Consider the following 21,201-nt stretch of genomic DNA (forward strand, 5'->3'; position numbering starts at 1 on the left):
AGTTGAATATTCAAGATGGCAATACAGTGATATTGTGATTTTAGAGTTTGAAAAAGTACTTTATATCATTTAAACCATACAACAGTCTGATAGAGTAAACATTGATTATACTCAATAGGGTAAACCAACTAAAGCACAAAGTGTTAAGCAATTTGTCCATAGTGGTGTGGTATCAGATTCTCGTAGCCCAGAGTCCAGCACTCTGCCCATTTCCCAAAATATAAAAAAGGAAAGGAACAGAGGGTGAACATGCAGCACTTCTAAGATGGGTCTGAACATTTGAGGGCAGAAGGATGATGGAAACTGAGAAAGTATAAAGCAAAAGAAACTGTGATCCTTCTCTATGCAATATAGATGGACCCTTAAGTACTTGGAAGTAGTATCAGTGAAGGATGTAAGGATTTTTTCAGGAACATTCTTAGTCCTGTAAGAATACTCAATAAACAATAACGTTTACTTCTTTTAAAGTCTATGCTTAGGGGGCAGCTGGGTAGCTCAGTGGATTGAGAGCCAGGCCTAGAGATGGGAGGTCCCAGGTTCAAATCTGGCCTCAGATACTTCCTAGCTGTGAGAACCTGGGCAAGTCACTTAACCTCATTGCCTAGCCCTTACCACCATTCTGCCTTGGAGCCAATACATAGTATTGGCTCCAAGACAGAAGGTAAGGGTTTAAAATAAATTAAAAATAAAAGTCTATGCTTTAAAAAGTCAGAATTAAAGATTTCTTAGATGCTTGTTAATTTCATTACATGCTGACTTCTTCACCATAAAAATAAATTATAAATGGTCAAATTTTATGTCAAATAAAAACTACTAGCTTTTTTCTATTTTTAGCTGCTTAATGTTACTGAAAAAACAAACTATATAACACACACATACTTTAAACTGATGGAAAAGCATTGGTACAAACAGTATCATACTACTGAAAGTGAATGGGTTTATCCAAAGAAGTTTTCCTCATTCAATTACAATTTCCCTGAAATGGGAAAAGTGATCTTTTAATAAATCATGGTTCATTGACAGAGGCAAATGTAGCCAAACAGGCAATCCAGGAAGCACAGGGTTCAAATGATGTAATGTTTAACACTTACATTTTCTATCTTATAACCAATCCTCAATATGCCACCAATAAAGAATTGATCATCCTGTCAAAAAAAAAAAATAGAAATCATAAGCATTTATTTTTCCACTTAAATAAAATTTATTTTTATTTTCTAAAGGGAAAAAACAGCTAAGATTAATAACCCCGATTAATAGTACACTTGAAAAATAGTATACTTATTTTATACTTATCTTCGTCTAAATTACCTTCATACCCAAGGAACCACAAAATTACAAATTAGAACTTGTCATTAAGTTTTTAGTTACAAAGTAAATCAGTTTCAACAACAACAAAAAAATTTAATTTTAAATGAGTACTTTTTCCTTTAATGCTTACTAAAATAAACGAAATTTCCTGAAATTCACAATCTCCTGGACTTTCCTTAAGAGTGCCCAGCTGAACTAAAATATTGTACAGGATTATCAGAAGATAGTCTAAACTATATGGTGGAACCTTCTTAGATGTAAGACAAAAATTGAAATTGTATCTAAGGCTTTAATTACATTAATTAAATTAACAGTGTCAAATCTGTCAGTAGCATATTGACTTAAAAAAACACAAATTAACATTATACATGTTGTATTGTATTTTTATTTACTTTCTTAAATATTTCCTAAATACATTTTAATTTAGTTCAGGACACAATCAAGAGTTTTGACATCTCTGGTTAACAACAAAACAAAGTACTCTTAGGTAGAAAAGCAAATTTTTCAGGTATCTCCCACTATAATTTTGGGAAATAAACACAGAAACATCTTTATGTCATTCCCAATGCTATTTTATATTCATTGATTCTCAATATCTAGCTTCTCTCTCAAACACCTCAAACATTAAGCTTATAATCCTGTGATAGCACTAATCCTCAGGATGACAGAAATACAGTTACATATTAACTTTTACACTCTTAAAAGGAAAGTTGATGGACTTAAAAACATCTTTTTCTCTGATACAATATTTGGTATTATTGAGAGGCCATTAGTCAGTCATTTAGTAAATATACCCAAATACCTTTTTCATATATTAATATAAACCAGAATTTTGGAGCTGAAGGATTGTAAGCAAAATCTAATACAATTAGGAAGCTCGATAAATAGTTAGGCCTAAAGACCGAAGGTCCTGGACTCAAATAGAGCCTCAGACACTTTATAGCTGTGTGACCCTGGCAAGTCATTTAACCCCAACTGCCCAGCCCTTACCACTTTTCTTTTTCTTTTTTTAAATTTTATTTAGTCAACTTTGAACAGTTTTCCTTGGTTATGAGAATCATGTTCTTTCCCTCCCCTTTCCCCACCCCTTCCCTTAGCCAATGCGCAGTTCCACTGGGTTTTACATGTGTCCTTGATCAAAACCCATTTCCTTGTTGTTGGTGTTTGCATTAGGATGTTCATTTAGAGTCTCCATCCCCAACCATTTCCCCTCCACCCATGTGATCAAGCAGTTGTTTTTCTTCCATGTTTCTACTTCCAGTTTTTTTTTCCTGAATGTTATCCACATATCACATGTTCTTTTTCATAAATCCCTCCAAATTGTTCCGGAACACTGCATTGCCACTAATAGAGACGTCTATTACATTCGATTGTACCACAGTGTATCCATCTCAGTGCATAATGTTTTCCTGGCTCTGCTCCTCTCACTTTGCATCACTTCCTGGAGGTTGTTCCAGTTCACATGGAATTCCTCCACTTTATTATTCCTTTGAGCACAATAGTATTCCATCCCCATCAGATATCACAGTTTGTTCAGCCATTCTCCAATTGAAGGGCATCCCCTCATTTTCCCATTTTTGGCCACCACAAAGAGCGCAGCTATGAATATTCTTGTACAAGTCTTTTTCCTTATTATCTCTTTGGGGTACAAACCCAGCAGTGCTATGGCTGGATCAAAGGACAGACAGTCTTTTAGTGCCCTTTGGTCAGAGGTCCCCAAACTACAGCCTGCGGGCCACTAGTGGCCCCCAAGGCCATTTATCTGGCCCCCACTGCACTTCTGGAAGGAGCACCTCTTTCACTTGTGGTCAGTGCATATGCATCCTGTGCTCCTAGAGTACTGTATGTGGCAGTGCCGCAAAGTGTGGGGTCACTCACGTACAGTGCTACTTCCAGTGACATAACCCTTTGCATGGCACCTTGTTCTGAGAGTAGCTGAACAAGAACGAGGCGCCACGCAAAGGATTATGTGGCTGCACAATGGAAGACGTCAGCATGGTGAGCAGCAATCTGGGGAAGGGGATTCCGTACTGTGTATACGGCTGCCCGGTACAGTGATGGTAGGAATGGGCCTGTGCAAGGTGTGACAGGCCCATCCCAGACAGCGCTGTACAGTGTCACAGGCCCAGCACCGCTTCCAGTACTGTATACAGGCACTGGATAGCGCTGATCAGGCCTGTGACATCAGCAGTGAGCCTCTACTATAAGAAGCCACCACTGTCACTGGGTGTTTTATAAGACACCCCCTGTTTTGGGAGGATCAAATATAAGACAGTCTTATTTTCGGGGAAACACAGTAGTACAATGATCCCCATACTCCCCTAGATGCACAATATAATGGCCCCTATTATTGGGGCCATTATGTTGTCAGTTTGTTGATTTAAATGTACTTGTTTTTTATTTTAAATATTGTATTTGTTCCCCCCCCCCTTTTTTTACTTTAAAATATGTGCAGTGTGCATAGGGATTTGTTCAGTTTATTTTTATAGTCCAGCCCTCCAATGGTCTGAGGGACAGTAACTGCCCCCTGTGTAAAAAATTTGGGGACCCTGCCTTTGGGCATAGTTCCAAATTGCCCTCCAGAATGGTTGGATCAATTCACAACTCCACTAGCAATGCATTAATGTCCGACTTTGCCACATCCCCTCCAGCATTCATTACTTTCCTTTGCTGTCATGTCAGCCAATCTGCTAGGTGTTTTTTAATTAATGCACATTATAGCACGTTGGGTCTTCCAGAAGGGTTGGATCAACTAATTAATAGTTTTGATTTCTTTATCTGAAAAGTGCCTATTCCCTTACCACTTTTCTGCCTTGGAATCAATACTAATCAATTCTAAGACAGAAGGTAAAGTTAAAAAAAAATAAAGCCTAACCCAACCCCTCATGTTATATAATTAGACTAAAATCCCAAAGAAGAGAAATACTGAGCCTTCTTGTGGTCACAAAAATAGTATAATGGCAGATCTAGTCCAAAATTACATCACAGATAAATCTTAAATATGAAAGAAACAGGTATCCTGGGGAAGAAATTGCCAATTTATTCATTCAGGTATGATCAATCAATAAGCATTAAGCATCTACTAGCTGTAAAGCACTGCTATGTGCTAGCCTACAAATGAGGGTCCTACCCTAAAGTTAAGCTTATAATTTAGTCAGAAGAGAAAACATGTGTAAATATAAATATATGGAAAATAGGTGATTTTTGAGGAAAAGGAACTTGAAGCTGGAACTATCATAAAAGGCCCCATTCTGAACATAGCATTTAAGCTGAGCCTTGAAGGAAACTAGATATTTGTAGAGATGGAAATTAGGAGAGTATGTAGGGGTATGGATAATAGCCACTGCAAAGACAAAGAAGGCAGAGTACCCTTTGTAAAAAATTGCAAGAATAGTTCATTCACAAGTAGAGAGCATGAAAAATAACTTGCAACAAGGCTGAAAATATAGGTTGGCATGGGGTTATAACAGACTTTATTTATTTTCTTAATTTTTTATTGTCATGCAAAACACATTTTCAATATGGTGGTGGTCAGTGTTGTAAGAGCAAACCCATATACAACCAAAACCCCAAATAAACTGATGGGAAAGATGACTCTAACAGTTCTTTCACTGAAGATGGTTATCAATCCCTGTCATAAGTCTTTCAGGATTGTCCCAGATCATTGCATTGCTGAGTCACCAAGTTTTCACAGAAAATCATCATCATTGCTGTTGTCGTGTACAATGATCTCCCAGTTCTGCTTATTTCACTATCAGTTTCTGCAGATCTTTCCAGCTTTTTCTGAAATCTTGCTTATCATTTCTTACAGCACAATAGTATTCTGTCACCAACATGTACCACAATTTGTTCAGCCATTCTCCAATTGGGACATCCCCTCAATTTCCAATTTTTTTGCCACTACAAAAAGAGCTGCTATAAATGTTTGTACAAATAGGTACGTTCCCCTTTTTAATTATCTTCTTGGATACAGACCTAGACGAGATCAAAGAGTATGCAATATAGAGATATGCACATTATAGCACGTTGGGCCTTCCAGAAGGGTTGGATCAATTCACAACTCCACCAACAATGCATAATATAATAGGCTTTAAATAACAGAAATAAATATTTGATACTCAAATTAACAGGGAGCCACTGGAGTTTAACAAGTAGAAAAGTGACATGGTGAAATCTGTGCTTCAGGAAATTTGGCAGTTTTTTGAAGGACATGTTGAAGGAAAATACTTGGGGCAGGAAAACTAACCAAGAGGCTATCTAACAGTTCAGTTGAGAAACAATGAGAACCTGACTAAGCCAGGTTGCTGGGTAAGGGAGATTAAGTGGATGGCTAGAAGAGATATGGTAGAAGCAGAAACAAGATTTGGCAGCTTACTGCATATACAAGGTGAGGAAGATTGTGAAGTTAAGGATAACCTTGAGATTATGAATCTGAAAGTCTAAAAGAATGGTAGTGGCCTTAATAGAGGTTTGGCATAGTGAAAATTTGAGGGAAAATATAACAAGGTTTACTTTAGATCTGGGAGGTGTTAAATTTTAGATGTTTCTAGGACATTCAGTTTGAAATGTCCAAACACAATTGATGATATCGAAGAATACGGATGGAAATATAGATTCAGGAATTATCAGCACAGAAATGGCCATTATATTCACATGTGAGTATGTGAACTTACCACAAGAAAGAGTCCAGAACTGAGCCTTGGGGTAGAGCCTCAGATTGAAAGTGTGTTGAGAATGATCTAACAAAAGAGAATGAAGTAAAGGCAGACACATGATAAGAGGAGAGCCATGACAGTAGTGCTATGAAAACTGGGAAAAGTGTCTGGAAGGAATAAGTGGTCAATCAAAAAGATTAATCAATTACTATGTATTAGATGTTGAAGATATGAATACAATGAAATAATTCCCTCTCACAAGGATAGTATCAAATGATGAACAGATCAAAAGATGAGAAATGAGAAAAGGCCATCAGATAAAGCAATTAAAAGATCTTAGGTGAGTTTGAAAGGAAGTTTCAGTTGGGTGATGAGGAAGGAAGAAAGTGTCCAAAAGAGTTTCATAAAAGTGAGAAAAGGGGGGCAGCTAACTAGTTAGTCAATGGAAAGGGCACCAGCCCTGGAGACCAAGTCCTGGGTACAAATCTGGCTTCAGACACTTCCTGGCTGTGTGACCCTAGGCAAGTCACTTAACCCTAATTACCTAGGTCTTCCCACTCTTCTGCCTTAGTATTGAATCTAAAATGGAAGACGAGTTTTGTTTTTAAGTGAGAAAAGGGAAAGGAGATCCAAGTCATAAAGGGTTCTAAATGGTAAATACATGGTATTTTATTTTGTCTTGGAGTACTAGGGAGCCACTGGAGTTTAATGAGGAGGCAGTCCTTTGTTTTAAGGTGACTTTGATAGCTTAGAAGATGGACTAGAGGACAAACTTGAAACAAAGACCAAAAAGAAAGCTAAATGCAATAATCCTAGCATGATGTGGGAAAGGTGGAAGTTGTGTTAGAGGAGAGAAATATTGCAAAGTGAAAATCAATAGGACTTTGCAATAGAGTGGATGGGGAGATGTCATGGTAGGAGAGATAACTAAATTGTAAGGTTAGGCATCTGGGACATCAGTATTGTTCCCAATAGTAATAGGGAAATTTGAAGCAAAGGAGGATTTAAGAGGAAAGACAGTAAGTTCAAGATGTCCAAGATACAAAACTGGAGATCAGCAGAAGTTATGGCTGATAAGTATATCTGGATATCATCTACATAGGTGCTGCTTGAACTCAGAGGAAGTTAGTTATCAAGAAGATAGTATAATGGGAGAAAAGGTCTATGAATAAACTCTGTAAGACACTCACCATTAGCAGATATGACTTGATTAAAAATCCAGTAAAAGCGATTAAGACTGAATGGCCACACATGCCAAGAAAAACAGGGGGAAAGTGTCACCAAAACCTAGGGGAAAGAATATGAAGAGGGTGGCTGATAATGTCAAAGCCTGCAGAGAGATCTGTGAGGATGGAAACTGTTAAAGAGCCATAGATTTGGCACTTAAAAGAACATGAGTAACTCCGGAGATAGTTTCAGATTGGAAGTCAGTCTGTAAAGAGTTAGAGGAGGAGATGGAGACACCTATTGTGGGTTATTTTCTCAAGGAGTTTAGCTACAAAAACAAGAGGTATGGGATAAGGGCTGGAGGTAATGGTTGGATCAAGTGAAGTGAAGTGAATATTTGTAGGAATCAAGGAAACAGTCAGTAGGCAGGGACAGACTGAAGATAAGTGAGACTAGGGATGACGGAGAGGGTGAAAATGCCACGAGATCAGGAGTACATGTTAAGGAGTTTGGCAAGAAGGGTCCTCTCTTCATGAGACAGGTGTGGAGAGTGGGAAAAGACATCTGAGTGACTGATGTTAGATGATGTGGCACCAGTTTTTTTAAAGGAAGTATAAGACAAACCTCTTAGCTAAGCAGCTGGTTGTGGAATGGGGAAGAGAGAAGGGAAAGGGTAAAGAAATGTCATGAGAAGCTTGAGTGATTGAAAAAAGTTTGGAAAAGCCATTGAGATGACTGGGATAGTAAATCAGTTATTCAATTACTAAGCAATGATTAAGTGCCTACTATGTGCCAGGTTCTTTGCTAAGCACTGGAAATACAAAAAAACTCTGGAAAAGGTATATCTAGGGTTAATGGGGGGGGGGGGTGACAGAAGAAAAGTGCTAAAATAAAAGGGATAGCGAGGCTTCCCATAGAAAATGGGATTTTAGTTGAAATTTGAAGGAAGCCAGGGAAACCTAGAGGAGAAAATAATGCCCAGAACCAAGACAGAGTGTCTTATTAAGAGTTTAGAAGAGAAAGGAGAGGTAGTAGACACCTATTGTAGATGGCCTTCTCCAGGAGTTTAGCCACAAAGATATGGGGCTGGAAGGTTCAAGTGAGTTTTTGAGAATGGGGAAACATATGTATATTGGGAATCGGTCAACAGACAAAGAGGCATTGAAGTAAAAGTAGAGATTATACATGGCACAATCTGCTAGAAAAATGGGATGGAATGGGATCACTAATGAATATTGCATGACTTGCATTGGAAAAGAGAAGCACTACCTCTTCTTTAGAGAAAAGAGTTGAGGAGATAGTGGCAGAAAACATCAGCCATATGAAATGAGGAGGGAAGATAGGGAGCTCTCAGTGAATGGCAAAATATGAAGCAAGGTCCTCAGATATCAATATATACATGACTGTCCTCTAGAATGGGGAAGTTAGGGAGGAAAGAAAAACTTGAACTAGAAACTGAACTCTTTTAGGAAAGGGGAGGGGAATGAAAAGTTTGAGGAGGGATGAAAGGGTTTGGAACAGCCAATTAGGCTCTTGAAATTAGGGAAATGTAAAGGGATTATAGTATATAGTGAAAACTCAGCTCGGGTTGCGTAACAATTCAGGTGACCCTGATATCTGGGTCTTTTCGCAGCTCTTTTCATCAGTTTAGTATTAGAAGTGAAGGCAGAAGATGGCGGGAATACTTGTACCAAGGTTGAGGTTGACAAGGTACATTTGACAAGAATACAAAGGGAGCAAGAGATTTGAGCAAAGATGACAGTGAGGAGCTGATATGGTTCGCCAAGCAGTCGAAACAAGAAGGGAGGAAAGAATAATACAGTGCAAAGGGGAAAGAGCTATGGGGAAGGAAGGATTTTATAGGTCACAGTGAACAAGAAGAATAAGCTTAGGAGTTATAAAGAGTAAGAAAATAGAAGTCTGAATGAGATAAAGAAATTTCAGAGTTTATGAACATGTTAGTGGAATACTTCTGACTAAAGACTAATGGTGTAATCATCTCTCTGCCTATGTAAGGGGAATTAGAGAATTTGGCCATTAGAAAATGAAAAGACTGAGGAATGGGAAGTTAGGGTGTTTGAGTGAGTATCAATATGTAACTGATAGTCCTCCAGTATGAGGGAAGAAGAGGGGAAGAGAGAAAAACTGTGAGCCAGAAACTGAAATTGAGGAAAGAAGTAATGAAACCACGCAAACTGGGACCAGATTTGTGTTACCTAATCTCAACTGGTTTCTCAAGGAAACAAGGCAATCCATTTAATTCTCTCTAACTGAATCTCTAACCTATTCAACCACAGCAACTTTTTTAAAAATTTAATTTTATTTATTTTCTTTTGTTACATTTTAAATTCCAAGTTGTCTCCCTCCCTTCCTCCCTTCCTCCTTCCCCACTGCACACTAGAGGCCACCACTTGACAAAGAAATAGATATGGAAAACCATACAATGTATACTTCTATTTATCAGTTCTTTCGATGGAGGTGGACATTAACAATTATTCTTCCAAGAATTTGCTCTTGCTGAATACAATGTTCTGTTGGTTCCGCTTATTTCACTCTTCATTTTTTTCAAGCAAATCTTTCCATGTTTTCCTAAAATCAATCTGCTCATCATTTCTTATAATACAGTACTATTCCATCACAATCATATAGCACAACTTGTTTAGTCATTCTCCATTTGATGGGCATCCCCCTCAATTTCCAGTTCCTTGCCAACACAGAGATCTGCTATAAATATTTTAGAACATACAAGTTCTTTTCCTTTTCCCCTGATAACGTTGAGAAATATATCTGATAGTAGTATTGTTTGATCAAAAGGAATACATAGTTTTATAACTCTTTGGACATAATTCTACAACGTGACCCCATTTTTCCACAACCCCTCCAACATTTCTTATTTTCGTCTTCCGTCATTTTAGGCAATCGTATAGGTATGAAATGATATCTCAGAGTTGTTTTTTAATTTTGATTTCCTTAATCAATAATGATTTAGAACATTTTTTCATATGATTATATTTTTTTCTTTCTCCAAAAATTGCCTGTTCATATTCTTTGGCTATCAATTGGGGAATGACCCATATTCTTATAAATTTGATAAAGATCTGTTTTTGACATGGGAGGTATTTAAGAAAGGAACTGTCTATTGTATATTTCTTTCTATTCCCATTCAATTGTCCAGAAAGCTATCATATCTAGCTTATATAAGATTCTATTCATCTCCTTGATTCCTTTATTATTATTTTTTGCTTAGATTTATCTAGTTCTGAGAGGGGAAAGGTGAAGTACCCCAGTATTATAATTTTGTTATCTATTTCTTCCTATAATTTATTTAGTTTTTCCTTTTATAATCTAGACACAATTATAGTTGGTACATATAGATTTGGTATTAATAATATTTTGTTATATATGGCACCTTTTAATATAATGTAATTTCCCTGTTTTATCTCTAATTAAATCTATTTTAGCTTTAATTTTGTCTGAGATCATGATTGCTACCCCTGCTTTTTTTACCACAGCTGAACCACAATAAATCCTACTCTAGCCCTTTATTTTTGCTCTTTTTGTGTATTACTTATAAACACTATATTGTGAAGTTCTGGCTTTTAATCTATATCTGCATATTTATGGGCAAGTTCATCCCATTCAGTTATAATTACTAGTTGTGTATTTCCCTCTATCCTAGTTTTCCTTACTATTATCCTTCTCTCCCTCTTTTCACCCTAACTCTTTACATAAGTCTAATTTACTTCTAACTACTAATTTGTTACCCTTCTAAGAATTCCTTCATCATTTTCTCCCCTTGTCCTCCTATTTCTTAGTCTGCTCACCGTTGTAAGAGTTTACCCCTTACCATATCCCCTCGTCCTCTTGTTTCTCTGTAAATGAAAAAGACTTTTATACCCTTATAGATGTATGTTATTCCCTTTAACTCAGTTCTGATGAAAATAAGGTTCTGGTACTACCAGTCCTCTACCCCCTTCTGCCTTCCATTTTAACTGGTCTATTCATGCTTCTTTTGTATGAGGTAATTGCTCTATTTAAACTCTCTATGCAATTTTATTTTTAGGACCATCTTATCATACTCACCTCAACCCCAAGCTTTCTATCTATGCATGCAACATTTTTCCATATAAATAAACAGCTTGACCTTATTAAATTCTTTATATTTGGTCTTTCATGTTTATCTTGTTTTTTCTGATTCTTAGACATCAAATTTTCTGTTCAGTTATAGTTTTTTCCTCAAGAATACCTGAAAATCCTTTAATTCGTTAAATAATTTTTTTTTCCATACAAGAACATACACCTTTGCTGGGCAAGTTATTCTTGGTTGTAAACCCAACTCCTTCGTTCTTCAGAATATCATGTTCCATGCATTTTGATCTTTTAAAGTAGAAGATGTTGTATCTTGGATGGTAGCTCCACAATATTGAAATTTTTCTTTCTTGTTGCTTATACTATTTGTTCTTTGACCTGAAAGCTTCAAAATTTAGTTATAATGTTCCTGTGAGTTTTCATCTTGGGAACTTTCAGGTGATTTTTTTTTCAATGTCTATTTTATCCTCTAGTTCTAAAACTTCAGAGCAATTTTCCTTAATAATTTCTTGAGGTAAAGTATCTGGGACTCTGTTCATAATTTTTTGATAATACAACAATTCTTATCTTGTCTTTCCTTGATGTTCTCAAAGTCAGGTTTTTTTTGTAATGAGATATTTCACATTCTATTTTTTAATTCTTTTGCTTTTATTTCTTCCTGTCTTAGAAAGTCATTAGTTTGCCCAATTCAAATTTTTAAGCAGTTCTCTTCCATAAATTTCTCTCTTTTTCTCCAAATGGTTGACTTTCTTTTCACAATTTTCTTGCATTATTCATTCCCCACACAGTTTTCCTCAATTTTTCTTCTTTGATTTTTGAAGTCCTTTGTAAGCTGTTTTAAGAACTCTTTTGGGGCTTGTAACCATTTTATATGTTTCTCTTAAGCTTTATCAGTAGCTGTTTTGACTTGTCTTCTTCTGATTTTGAACCCTGATGTTTTTTTTATCACCAAAGTAGCTATCTATGTTTGGGTCCTTTCAATTTTGCTTACCCATTTTTTGGGGGATGTCCTAATTCTTGGCTATTAAGCTCAGGATATAGTCCTGAAGTATGGGGAACAATGATGCAGGCTTTGGGTTTCTTGTGTTGTTTTCTGAGCCCTATTGGGGGTGTGCCTTTGACTTTTTGGTTCTTCCAAAGTTCTATGATTCAAGGTCAGGTGTGATCATTGCCATTGCCCATCCAGCTCACACTTTGGTCTATAAGTGACATCAGTCTTTCTTTCTCCATCCAAGCTGCCTAACCAGGACCCCAAGCAACAATTTTTTTTTGCCCCAACAAATGCTCTTATTCTTCTGGAAGCTGCATGCTTCAGCTTGCCTCTTTGATCTGGAACCAAAGAAACCAGGAACTCTACTCTCCTGAGAAGGACACAATCAGCAAAAGTCCACCCATCCTTCTGTAACCTCACTCATCAATGTGTACTCACTCTTCCTTGCCCAGTCATAGCTTAGGACAGCATGCATCCAGCACTAGTATAGGGCACCTCTATCTTTCCTACCCAAATCCCACAAAGTATGGGGAGCAAAGGTTCCTGAAGCTAAGATTGCCACCAACATAGCTGGTCCCTAGGGCTTGTTGTTTATTGATTCAGTGATATCTACCCAGAGATAGATCTGCTCTTCCTTCTTACCATTCTGGGGGGTCAGATCTTTCCTACAGTCCTCTCAAATTTACTTGGGCTGGATGACCACTTAACTCTTTTAATTATTTCTGCTGCTTTAAAGTTCAGTTAGAGGCATTATTTTAAGTTATTTGTGAGAACCAGGTAATTTCCTGACTTATTCTGCCACCTTCCCTCAGCAACTTTTCCAAACTTCTTTTTTCCTCTAGTCTCCCATAGCATTCTACTCCTCTCAAATGGTAATGTTGCTTCATACCTTGCTGAAAAAGAATATTGATGCACTTCTTCACCCTATCTCACATCTTCCTGAATACAACTCCTACAATCTCTTTTTCATAATTGTGTTCATATAGTTCTTGGGTTTGTCTTGGCAGGTAGATTCCCAAGTATTTTCTATTGTCTTATAAATTTAATTAAGCAACTTCAGTTTATAGTCATTGTTTAATATCTCTTCATAGCAACACTTTCTCTGCATGTAATCCCATTAGATAATCAGTATTTTAGCGATACATGTTGTAAGGAATAATCCCAATTATTAATTGATTGACTAAATGTGTATTAGAAGCAGTAATCAATAAACATAAAATAATAAGGAAAATCCCCTGAAATGCCGTGCAAAATATTCTGGTCAAATAGAGTTTGCACATGCCCTCCGTGTCTTGGAATGTGCCCAAACATGCCCTTGGCTGGGAATTTGTTTTTATATTACCATATATGGAACAGGTAGGTACATAATCTGCCCCCTCTCCCCCAAGAAGATATGGAAAAAACTGGCCTTCTTGAAAACAAGAGACCTTCTAGAAGATGAAATTGTGGTTACCTCCCCAAGAAGAAAGATGTAACTCACTTTCCCCCACTCCCCTTTTAGGGGCAGTTTGTATAATCTGACTCTTGTAGAAAGTATAAATACTAGTCAGCTCAAAGGCAAGGTGTTTTAGAGCAGGCTGGGCTTGTCTAGAACACAATACTTGGGATTTACAGCTATAACAATACAGTCAGTTTGGCTCAGAAGATTGTTTCCCAATGTTTTTCTTTTCCATTCTGCCCTTACTTTAAATAGAATTTTATTTTCTATCTCTTGCTGCTGGACTTTGTCGGGAACATACCAAAGTGCTGGGGCAGCTAGGTGGCTCAGTGTATAGAGCCAGGCCTGGAGACAGGAGGTCTTGGGTTCAAATTTGGCTTCGGACACTTCTTGGCTATGTAACCTTAGGTAAGTCGCATAACTCCAACTGTTTAGCCCTTACTGCTCTTCTGCCTCAGAACTGATACTTAATATCAATTCTAAGACAGAAAGTAAAGGTTAAAAAAAACAGAAATGCTGATGATTTTTGTGGTTTAATTTTGTATCCTGCAACTTTGCTAAAGTTAATTATTTCAACTAGTTTTTAGTTGATTTTCTAAATACCAACATATCATCTGCCAAGAGTGATAGCTTTGTTTCTGGAACTCAAAATTTTAGAAAATGAAATGTTAAGGATATAGCTAGGTGGCTTGGAGGATTGAGAGCTAGGCTTGGAGATAAGAAGTCCTGGTTTCAAATCTGGCCTTAGACACTTCCTAGTTGCTTAAACCCCACTGGCTAGCCCTTATTGCTCTTCTGCCTTGGAATCAAAGCATAGCATTGATTCTAAGCAGAAGGTAAAGATTAAAAAAAAATTTTTTTTAAGAATGTTAAAATTTTATGTATAAGAGGAAAAAAGTTAAAATTCCACCTTCTACAGGAAGTCTTTCCCAAACCTTCCTAATTACAGTTTTGAATTATTTCCAATTTCTCCTATCTGAAGATTATTTATACAGGTTGTTTCTATTTTGTCACCTCCGTTAGAGTGATCTTTCTGAGGGCAGGAGCCTTGCTTACTGCAAGACTCAATTCAAGTGGAATTGTTGGCAAGAAATCTTTCTATTTGCCTCTAGATGCTAGTGTCCTCCTCTCAATTTACTCCGTTTGTGTTTCCCATATGCTTATTTGTGTCCATGTTGCTCCATTACAAGTTCCTTGAGGGACTCTCTTTGCTTTTCATTATATTGCCTGTAGTTGGGACAGGTCTGGCTGACAGATAATAAACAAATGAAGTTTATACATTGATGTGACTGTCAGAGATACTAAGTTGTAAAGACCTAGTTCTAACATAGCACATCAAGCCGCGTATTCTTACAATGGGTGGTGGACCCCCAAAGTGCCACTTACCACAACTTTCTTTGCCAAATCCACAATATCTTCCAACAATTCAATATGCTGCAGCCTCTTCAAACTTAATTCACAAGTGCCAGAGCTGCTTAAAGAAAAATTTGTTTTAGAAAGAGGTAAGGCTTGCTATTACCTCATTCTGAACATTAGTAATGAAATTAAACTTATGGCCGGCATTTATACAGCATTTTGAGGTTTACAAAGTTATCGTAGTCTTTATCTCATTTGACCTCACAACGAAGCAAACTATTATATTCTCTTCTCTATTCTGCGCAGTACTGACAATTATTTATAACAACAATCCTCAAGCTAATCTTTTCATGACCGAGCAACTGTTTGCGGCTTTCAGATATTTGGAACTATGGGTTAGAAATCAACTTTAAAAAGATGAACAATTTATATCTCTATGTTAGTAAAGTAGAGCAATGATATGAAAAAGCCAGATGCAATCCTACTACTATGTTTGGCTTTGGTGAGGTTTTCAATTATAAAGGCACTCTTGGTCTTCATTTAAGAGATGCAAATAAACTGTCAAAAATAAATTAGAGAAACAAAAAAGATGAAAAGAATGCAAAAGCTAAAGAAGTTGAGACTTAATGGGATTAAGGCATTATAAAAATAAATACAAGATTGTGAAGCTACTTAATACAGGGATGGGTTACATAATTCCAGCCCTTAATTTTATTTAGATATTTAAATATAGTATACTTAATATACTTAAATCTAAACACTTAAATTTATTTAGATATTTAAATGTAGCAGACATCTACTTTGTATGGGTAGGACTGGAAATTAAATAGATAATTCACATTATCTCAAACTTTCTTTTACTTTTAGGCTTCATTTTTTTTTCAGAAAAATTAAATATTCTTTATATGTTTATTTTTATTATTCTTTCAAAAATTAAATAAAGAACCAAAACTACATAAATAATACATGACTGACTTACCTGATATCTATACAAGGATGTAATTGAGATACTACAGGAGTCTGTTCACGTTGAAAAAGAAGTGGCCAGAAGATGTATATTTTAATGACATCACAGTAATCTCGAAGGACATGAAGTGGCTTACTACACCAGATTTTGCAGATATCCAATTCTTTATTGAAAAAAAGTTTAAAATTAATATTGCTGGGCTTTTTGAGTAGCTAAAAATAAAAACATAAGCAATAACATAACACATGGCTTAGAAAATGGCAGAAAATCAAAGAGAAAACATTTCTCCAAAATTACACATGCTAGAAGCACCAATTGTTCATTGAGATTTTTTGACAAGCTATTTTAAAAATAACTTGAGATTTTAAATGCAAAACAATTTATAGGAATAAATCTTTAAAGAAGTATGACACCACACAATCACGGATTGATTTTATTAATTCTTATTATACCACCTCTAAAAAGAAATAAAGTTCAAATGCTAAATTACTCACCTAAATTTGTCTTAACTTGTGAGTATTTTCTAGGATATGCACCACCCTGAAAAAAGAAGACATGCTTTGTTGCTCTTTGGCAAAACACAGTCCATATTTGATTTGACTGGCAAACTATGAATTAGCTGCATAAAATAATATAGTATGTGCTATGTTTTAATCTATAAACTTTAATCTATAAACTATAAATGCCACTTTCTTCAATCTGTCAGTCACCAAGGTCTTTTCCTGTAATTCCCATGCTCCTTTCTCCAGTTTTCAATTACCCACTTTTGGTCAAAAATACAACTATGGTTTATCATATAAGTGGATTAAAGCTCAAATCCATTTCTGTATTCTGATTAGAGATATTTTTTAATCTTTAATCATGGTGTTCTGAGAAACAAAAATGCAGCCAACAGAGTCACATTTCTTGTTCTATTTTAAAATTTTTATGTATTATTTCTAACTTTATTCTTTAAAACACACACAAAAATGGGGGTTTCCATGTACACAAAACAGAAAGGTAGTTTTATTATAAAACCATGAAGCTCGCTTTCTATTCTATAATATGTAGTAAATAGCCATAAATTCCTCATATTACTTTCAACAAAATTGCCCTTGACTAAGTTTCCTTTTTAATTTCCTTTTGTTCTATACTGTACATTAAAAAATATATTTCAATGGCCTTTTTTTGCATCATTATTACCAATTTCTCCACACTACTTCCACTCCTTCAATTAAAAACCAAGAGAAAAAAAACCTTACAATAAATAAGCAAAACTAATCTACATAGTAGTCATATCCAAAAATATGTCTTTCTGTACACATGCTTCACCACAGGTTCTCTAGAGATATGGCATTCATATCTCTAACATTCATAACATTCATATACCACAATTTGTTCAGCCCCAATTGCTGGGTACCCCTCAGATTCTAATTCTTTGCTTGTTTTTTCTTCAAGAAGTCTGTTTTGCTTGTAGCTCTTTCTTCCCCAGTATTATCTTCTCTTTTACTCTCACTTTTATTTTCTCTTCAAACTCTTAGGACAGAGCCAATTCACTTCCAGAACTGTTTTTTATATTTTAAGCCCTCAGTACCTTATGAAGAAATTAAGGTGGTAAGCAAACGGATACTTGTTTCTTCTCCCATTAAAATGTTAGCATTATGCTATTATACAAACTCTCCAAACTGCTCGGATAAATTCATTTTCCCAGGTTTCTCTGGACACAAGTTTATATTTCGAGTTCCTACTCAGTTCTGGCCTTTTGCTCAGAAATGCTTAGAAGATTTCTATTCTAGGAGCTGGCAAATTATGGCCCCTGAGTCAAAACCTTTTTGTATGGCCAATGAGCTATGAATAGTTTTTACATTTTAAAATAAAATTTTACTATAATATAACCACACTCATTTAGTTACATATTATCTATCTATGGCTGCTATCAAGCTGCAACACCAGTCAAGTTGTTGAAACAAAGACCATATGTCTCATTGCCTCTTACTGGGGCTCAGCTCATGACAAATTGTGGTGATGCAGTTATAACTTAACATCATTTCAAGTGTCACCTGTATTACTGTACCATGACTTTTTTTTTAATTATCAGTGTATTCCTACTATGTTAAAACAAGGAAAGAGAACTAAATTTTATTACAATTGTTTAAGTGCAAAGCCAAGATTAAAATTTTTCTGAACAAGAACCACCTTCATTGAATTGCTTTGTGCAGACTTGATAGAGGTTCTTCAAGAATTCAACCTAAATTACAAAGTAAAACAGTGCTTACATACAGAACATATAATAATCAAGTCAATTCAATGACAATTAATGTTGTTTAAATCACAAGTAATGTCAAGTTGCTTCACACACTTTCCAGGCTGCCAAAATTAAAAAAGAAGTGAAATATCCATTTGCAATGAATGTATCTTCTGATATAAACTACAGCTACTGCATGTTTTTGGAATTTGATACAAGTACAAAAGAAATTTCCACATGTCCACTTTAAATGTGCAATTGAGGAACTGTCACCAACCTTCAATTGGAAGTGATTAATCTGCAATGAAATGACTTGGTAAAAAACAAGTGTTGAGAATCTCATAGAATTATATGGCAAGTATTATGTGATTATAGACTAATTGTCAGTATTTGGTAGCACCTATCTGTATGAAAAGACATTTTCAAAGATTAGACACTTAAAATCTCATTGCAGATCATCAGTAACAGCTGAACACCTGCAATTGATTCTGATGATAGCAAACAATTAAGTAAAATGGCATCCCCCCAAATTAGAATTCCAATCTTCTCAGTAGTTGACCTGTATTACAAAACAAACTGTACACATAATTGCTTTCTTTTTAAATTACAGCAATAAAAACTTGTGTAAATTTGTTTTCTCTATTGTTATACGAGTACTTCTCAATTTTGTCTATTGGCCCACAAAGCCTAAAATGTTTACTATCTGGTCCTTGATAGAAAAAAATTGCTAACCTCTGATCTAGTCTACTGAAGTTCCACCCCCCGCCCCGAATTATACTGAGTTTTGCCAACTATAATGGTTCTAAGTGTAGATTTGGGGCATCTCTAGATATATAATAGTTTTTTATAATACTTTTATATTAGTTTCTATGGGTTACTCATCTCTCCACCTTTGGTTTCTGAATTAGACCTTTTGCCAAGGCACCTGCTGCACTTTGGGGTGAGCTAGTTGGTCCTTCTTGGTCTTGTCCTCATATCCTTGAGGTACTGTGTTGATGTCCATTTTCCAAAATTAGCGCTACCCCTTGACCCTGGAACTTAACTATTCAGAACATTGGATCTTCACCCTGGGCCTTTTAATAAAGATCTACTTTATAGTCATTGATCCGTTATTGAAATCCTACTCTAATGTTTCATAGCGGCACAGAAATGATCTTGCGTTTTCAAAGGCCACAAGAGCATAAGCTCTGGCTTCCTACCAATCAAGATATCCATAGTCTGAAATTTAGCCTAAGTTTGGAGAAGCTTAATACCAGGTTTTTAAGCTAAAAAATGAATAGAAAGCTACATCACCTGTCAGAGATCAACCAAGATAAATCACAGAAACTGCAATATGAACCAAAGAATGGTGTATTCGTTCACAATGAGAACCCCCCCCCACACACACACACACAGATTCTTTAAATACTGAAGTGTACCTTCAAAGATAGAAATTCCATACTGAGAAGTATTAAATAAGAGCCTCTGGGAGCTCTTATGCTTCTGCAAGGGTACTATGAATCCACCAGCAACAGAATACAAGTACACAAGAAGAGATTGTTGTAATTAATGCTTAAATATAGTTACCAATGCATAATAAGAATAAAACTAAGCACCAATCGGTCAAAAAGAACTTATTAAGGACTTACAATGTGACAAACTTGGCAGTGAAGATACAAAGATAAAAATGACACCATCTCTGCCAGCAAGTAACTTACAATTCTATCGAGGTAGATAACATGTATATGTAATATGTAGAAAATAAAGTATTGGGGAGAGGAACACTCATACCTGGGGAGGATAAGGAAAAACAAGCAGGAAATAGTAGCTGTCACTTGCCTTCTCTTCCTCTCATCCTTTTCTCCTATTAGGGTTTTCTTACTTCTATCATTTAATCCCTTCTAATCAGAGAGAACCAAAGCTTTTTAAAACTGACAGATATAAGGAAAAATTTGATTTCTTATGATTCACAATATGAACATAATTTCCCTTCTAAGTAAAATTACTTTTAATCTCTACCCTCAACATAAACCCTTACCAATAATGAAGCAGAGTAGAGTAGACAAAATGCTAAAATTATAATCAGGAAGACTTGGGTTCCAATCTCATTGGACACATTTACTAGCTTTGTGACCCTGGGCTAGTTATTCAACTTCTCTTAGTTTTAGTTTCTTTCTTTATAAAATGAAAATAATAATAGCACCTACCTCAAAAGGTTGTTGTGAGGATCAAATGAAATAATATAGGTAAAGTGTTTAGCAAACCGTAAAGCACTATACAAATTCTAGCGATTATTATTACCACCATTCTTTTCCTTTCTCTTTTTAGTTTCCATCATCTCATATCGATGGGTTTTTTGGAGCAGTGCTTTCCCTTTTTCAACTTTCTCTTCAAAAGCACAGACGACATTAAAAATCACTCATTAGCTTTGAATAACTTTAAAATGCAATTAATTTTTAAAAAAGGCTCACCTGTTCACAGCATAGTTTAGTAATTCGAACATAACTGCTGCCAATTAAATCTGAGTCAGAGTTGGAATTCTCCATTGTACATGATCCTAACAGCCAGCAAAAACAAATGCAAAACCCAAATTAGTAAATTAAATAGGAATGCTTAAAGTGAATCTTATTCTTCATTATAATAAAAATAATATTAGCCAAAACCACTGATTTTTACAGAGCACTTCAGGTGCGTGGAGGGCGGAGAGTGATGTAATAGAAAAAGTACAGGTTCAGGATGACCCAGGTTCAATATACAGATCCAGGCTTCCAGGCCAGATGGTAATATGAAAGACTGTAGCCCAGATTTCCCATATCCACTCCAATTAAGATCAAAAGAGTACCAAGCTATAATTATTACTAAGAGAAATGTAAATCAAATCAACCTTCATCCTAATGCTCAGCAAATTGGCAAAGATGACAAAAGTCAGAAAAGCCAGTATTGGAGGAATTGTAGAAAGTCAGAAACATTAAAATATTGTTATCTCATTTTTCAAATATATTGAGAACTAAGTCAAATTTATAAGAG

The 21,201-nt window shown here is 35.8% G+C and overlaps 1 protein-coding gene across 10 annotated transcripts in view; it reads right to left on the minus strand.

Annotated features, from left to right (window-relative positions):
- Positions 1 to 21,201, minus strand: part of TTC3 (tetratricopeptide repeat domain 3) — a 193,218-nt gene that overhangs the window by 167,627 nt on the left and 4,390 nt on the right. For all 10 annotated transcript variants that reach the window (XR_008911745.1, XM_056797083.1, XM_056797082.1 and 7 more), the window contains exons 2-6: positions 20,646 to 20,731; positions 16,466 to 16,511; positions 15,984 to 16,134; positions 15,035 to 15,119; positions 1,092 to 1,145 (exon numbers count right to left, since the gene is read on the minus strand). Coding sequence is in view for 9 of the 10 variants with exons in the window: in XM_056797083.1 (XP_056653061.1) it covers positions 1,092 to 1,145; positions 15,035 to 15,119; positions 15,984 to 16,134; positions 16,466 to 16,511; positions 20,646 to 20,731 (422 nt within the window). In the remaining variant the exon portion in view is untranslated. The remainder of the gene's footprint in view (positions 1 to 1,091; positions 1,146 to 15,034; positions 15,120 to 15,983; positions 16,135 to 16,465; positions 16,512 to 20,645; positions 20,732 to 21,201) is intronic.

This window comes from Monodelphis domestica, chromosome 4 (genome assembly GCF_027887165.1).
Source record: "Monodelphis domestica isolate mMonDom1 chromosome 4, mMonDom1.pri, whole genome shotgun sequence".
In the NCBI taxonomy this organism is placed as follows: domain Eukaryota; kingdom Metazoa; phylum Chordata; class Mammalia; order Didelphimorphia; family Didelphidae; genus Monodelphis; species Monodelphis domestica.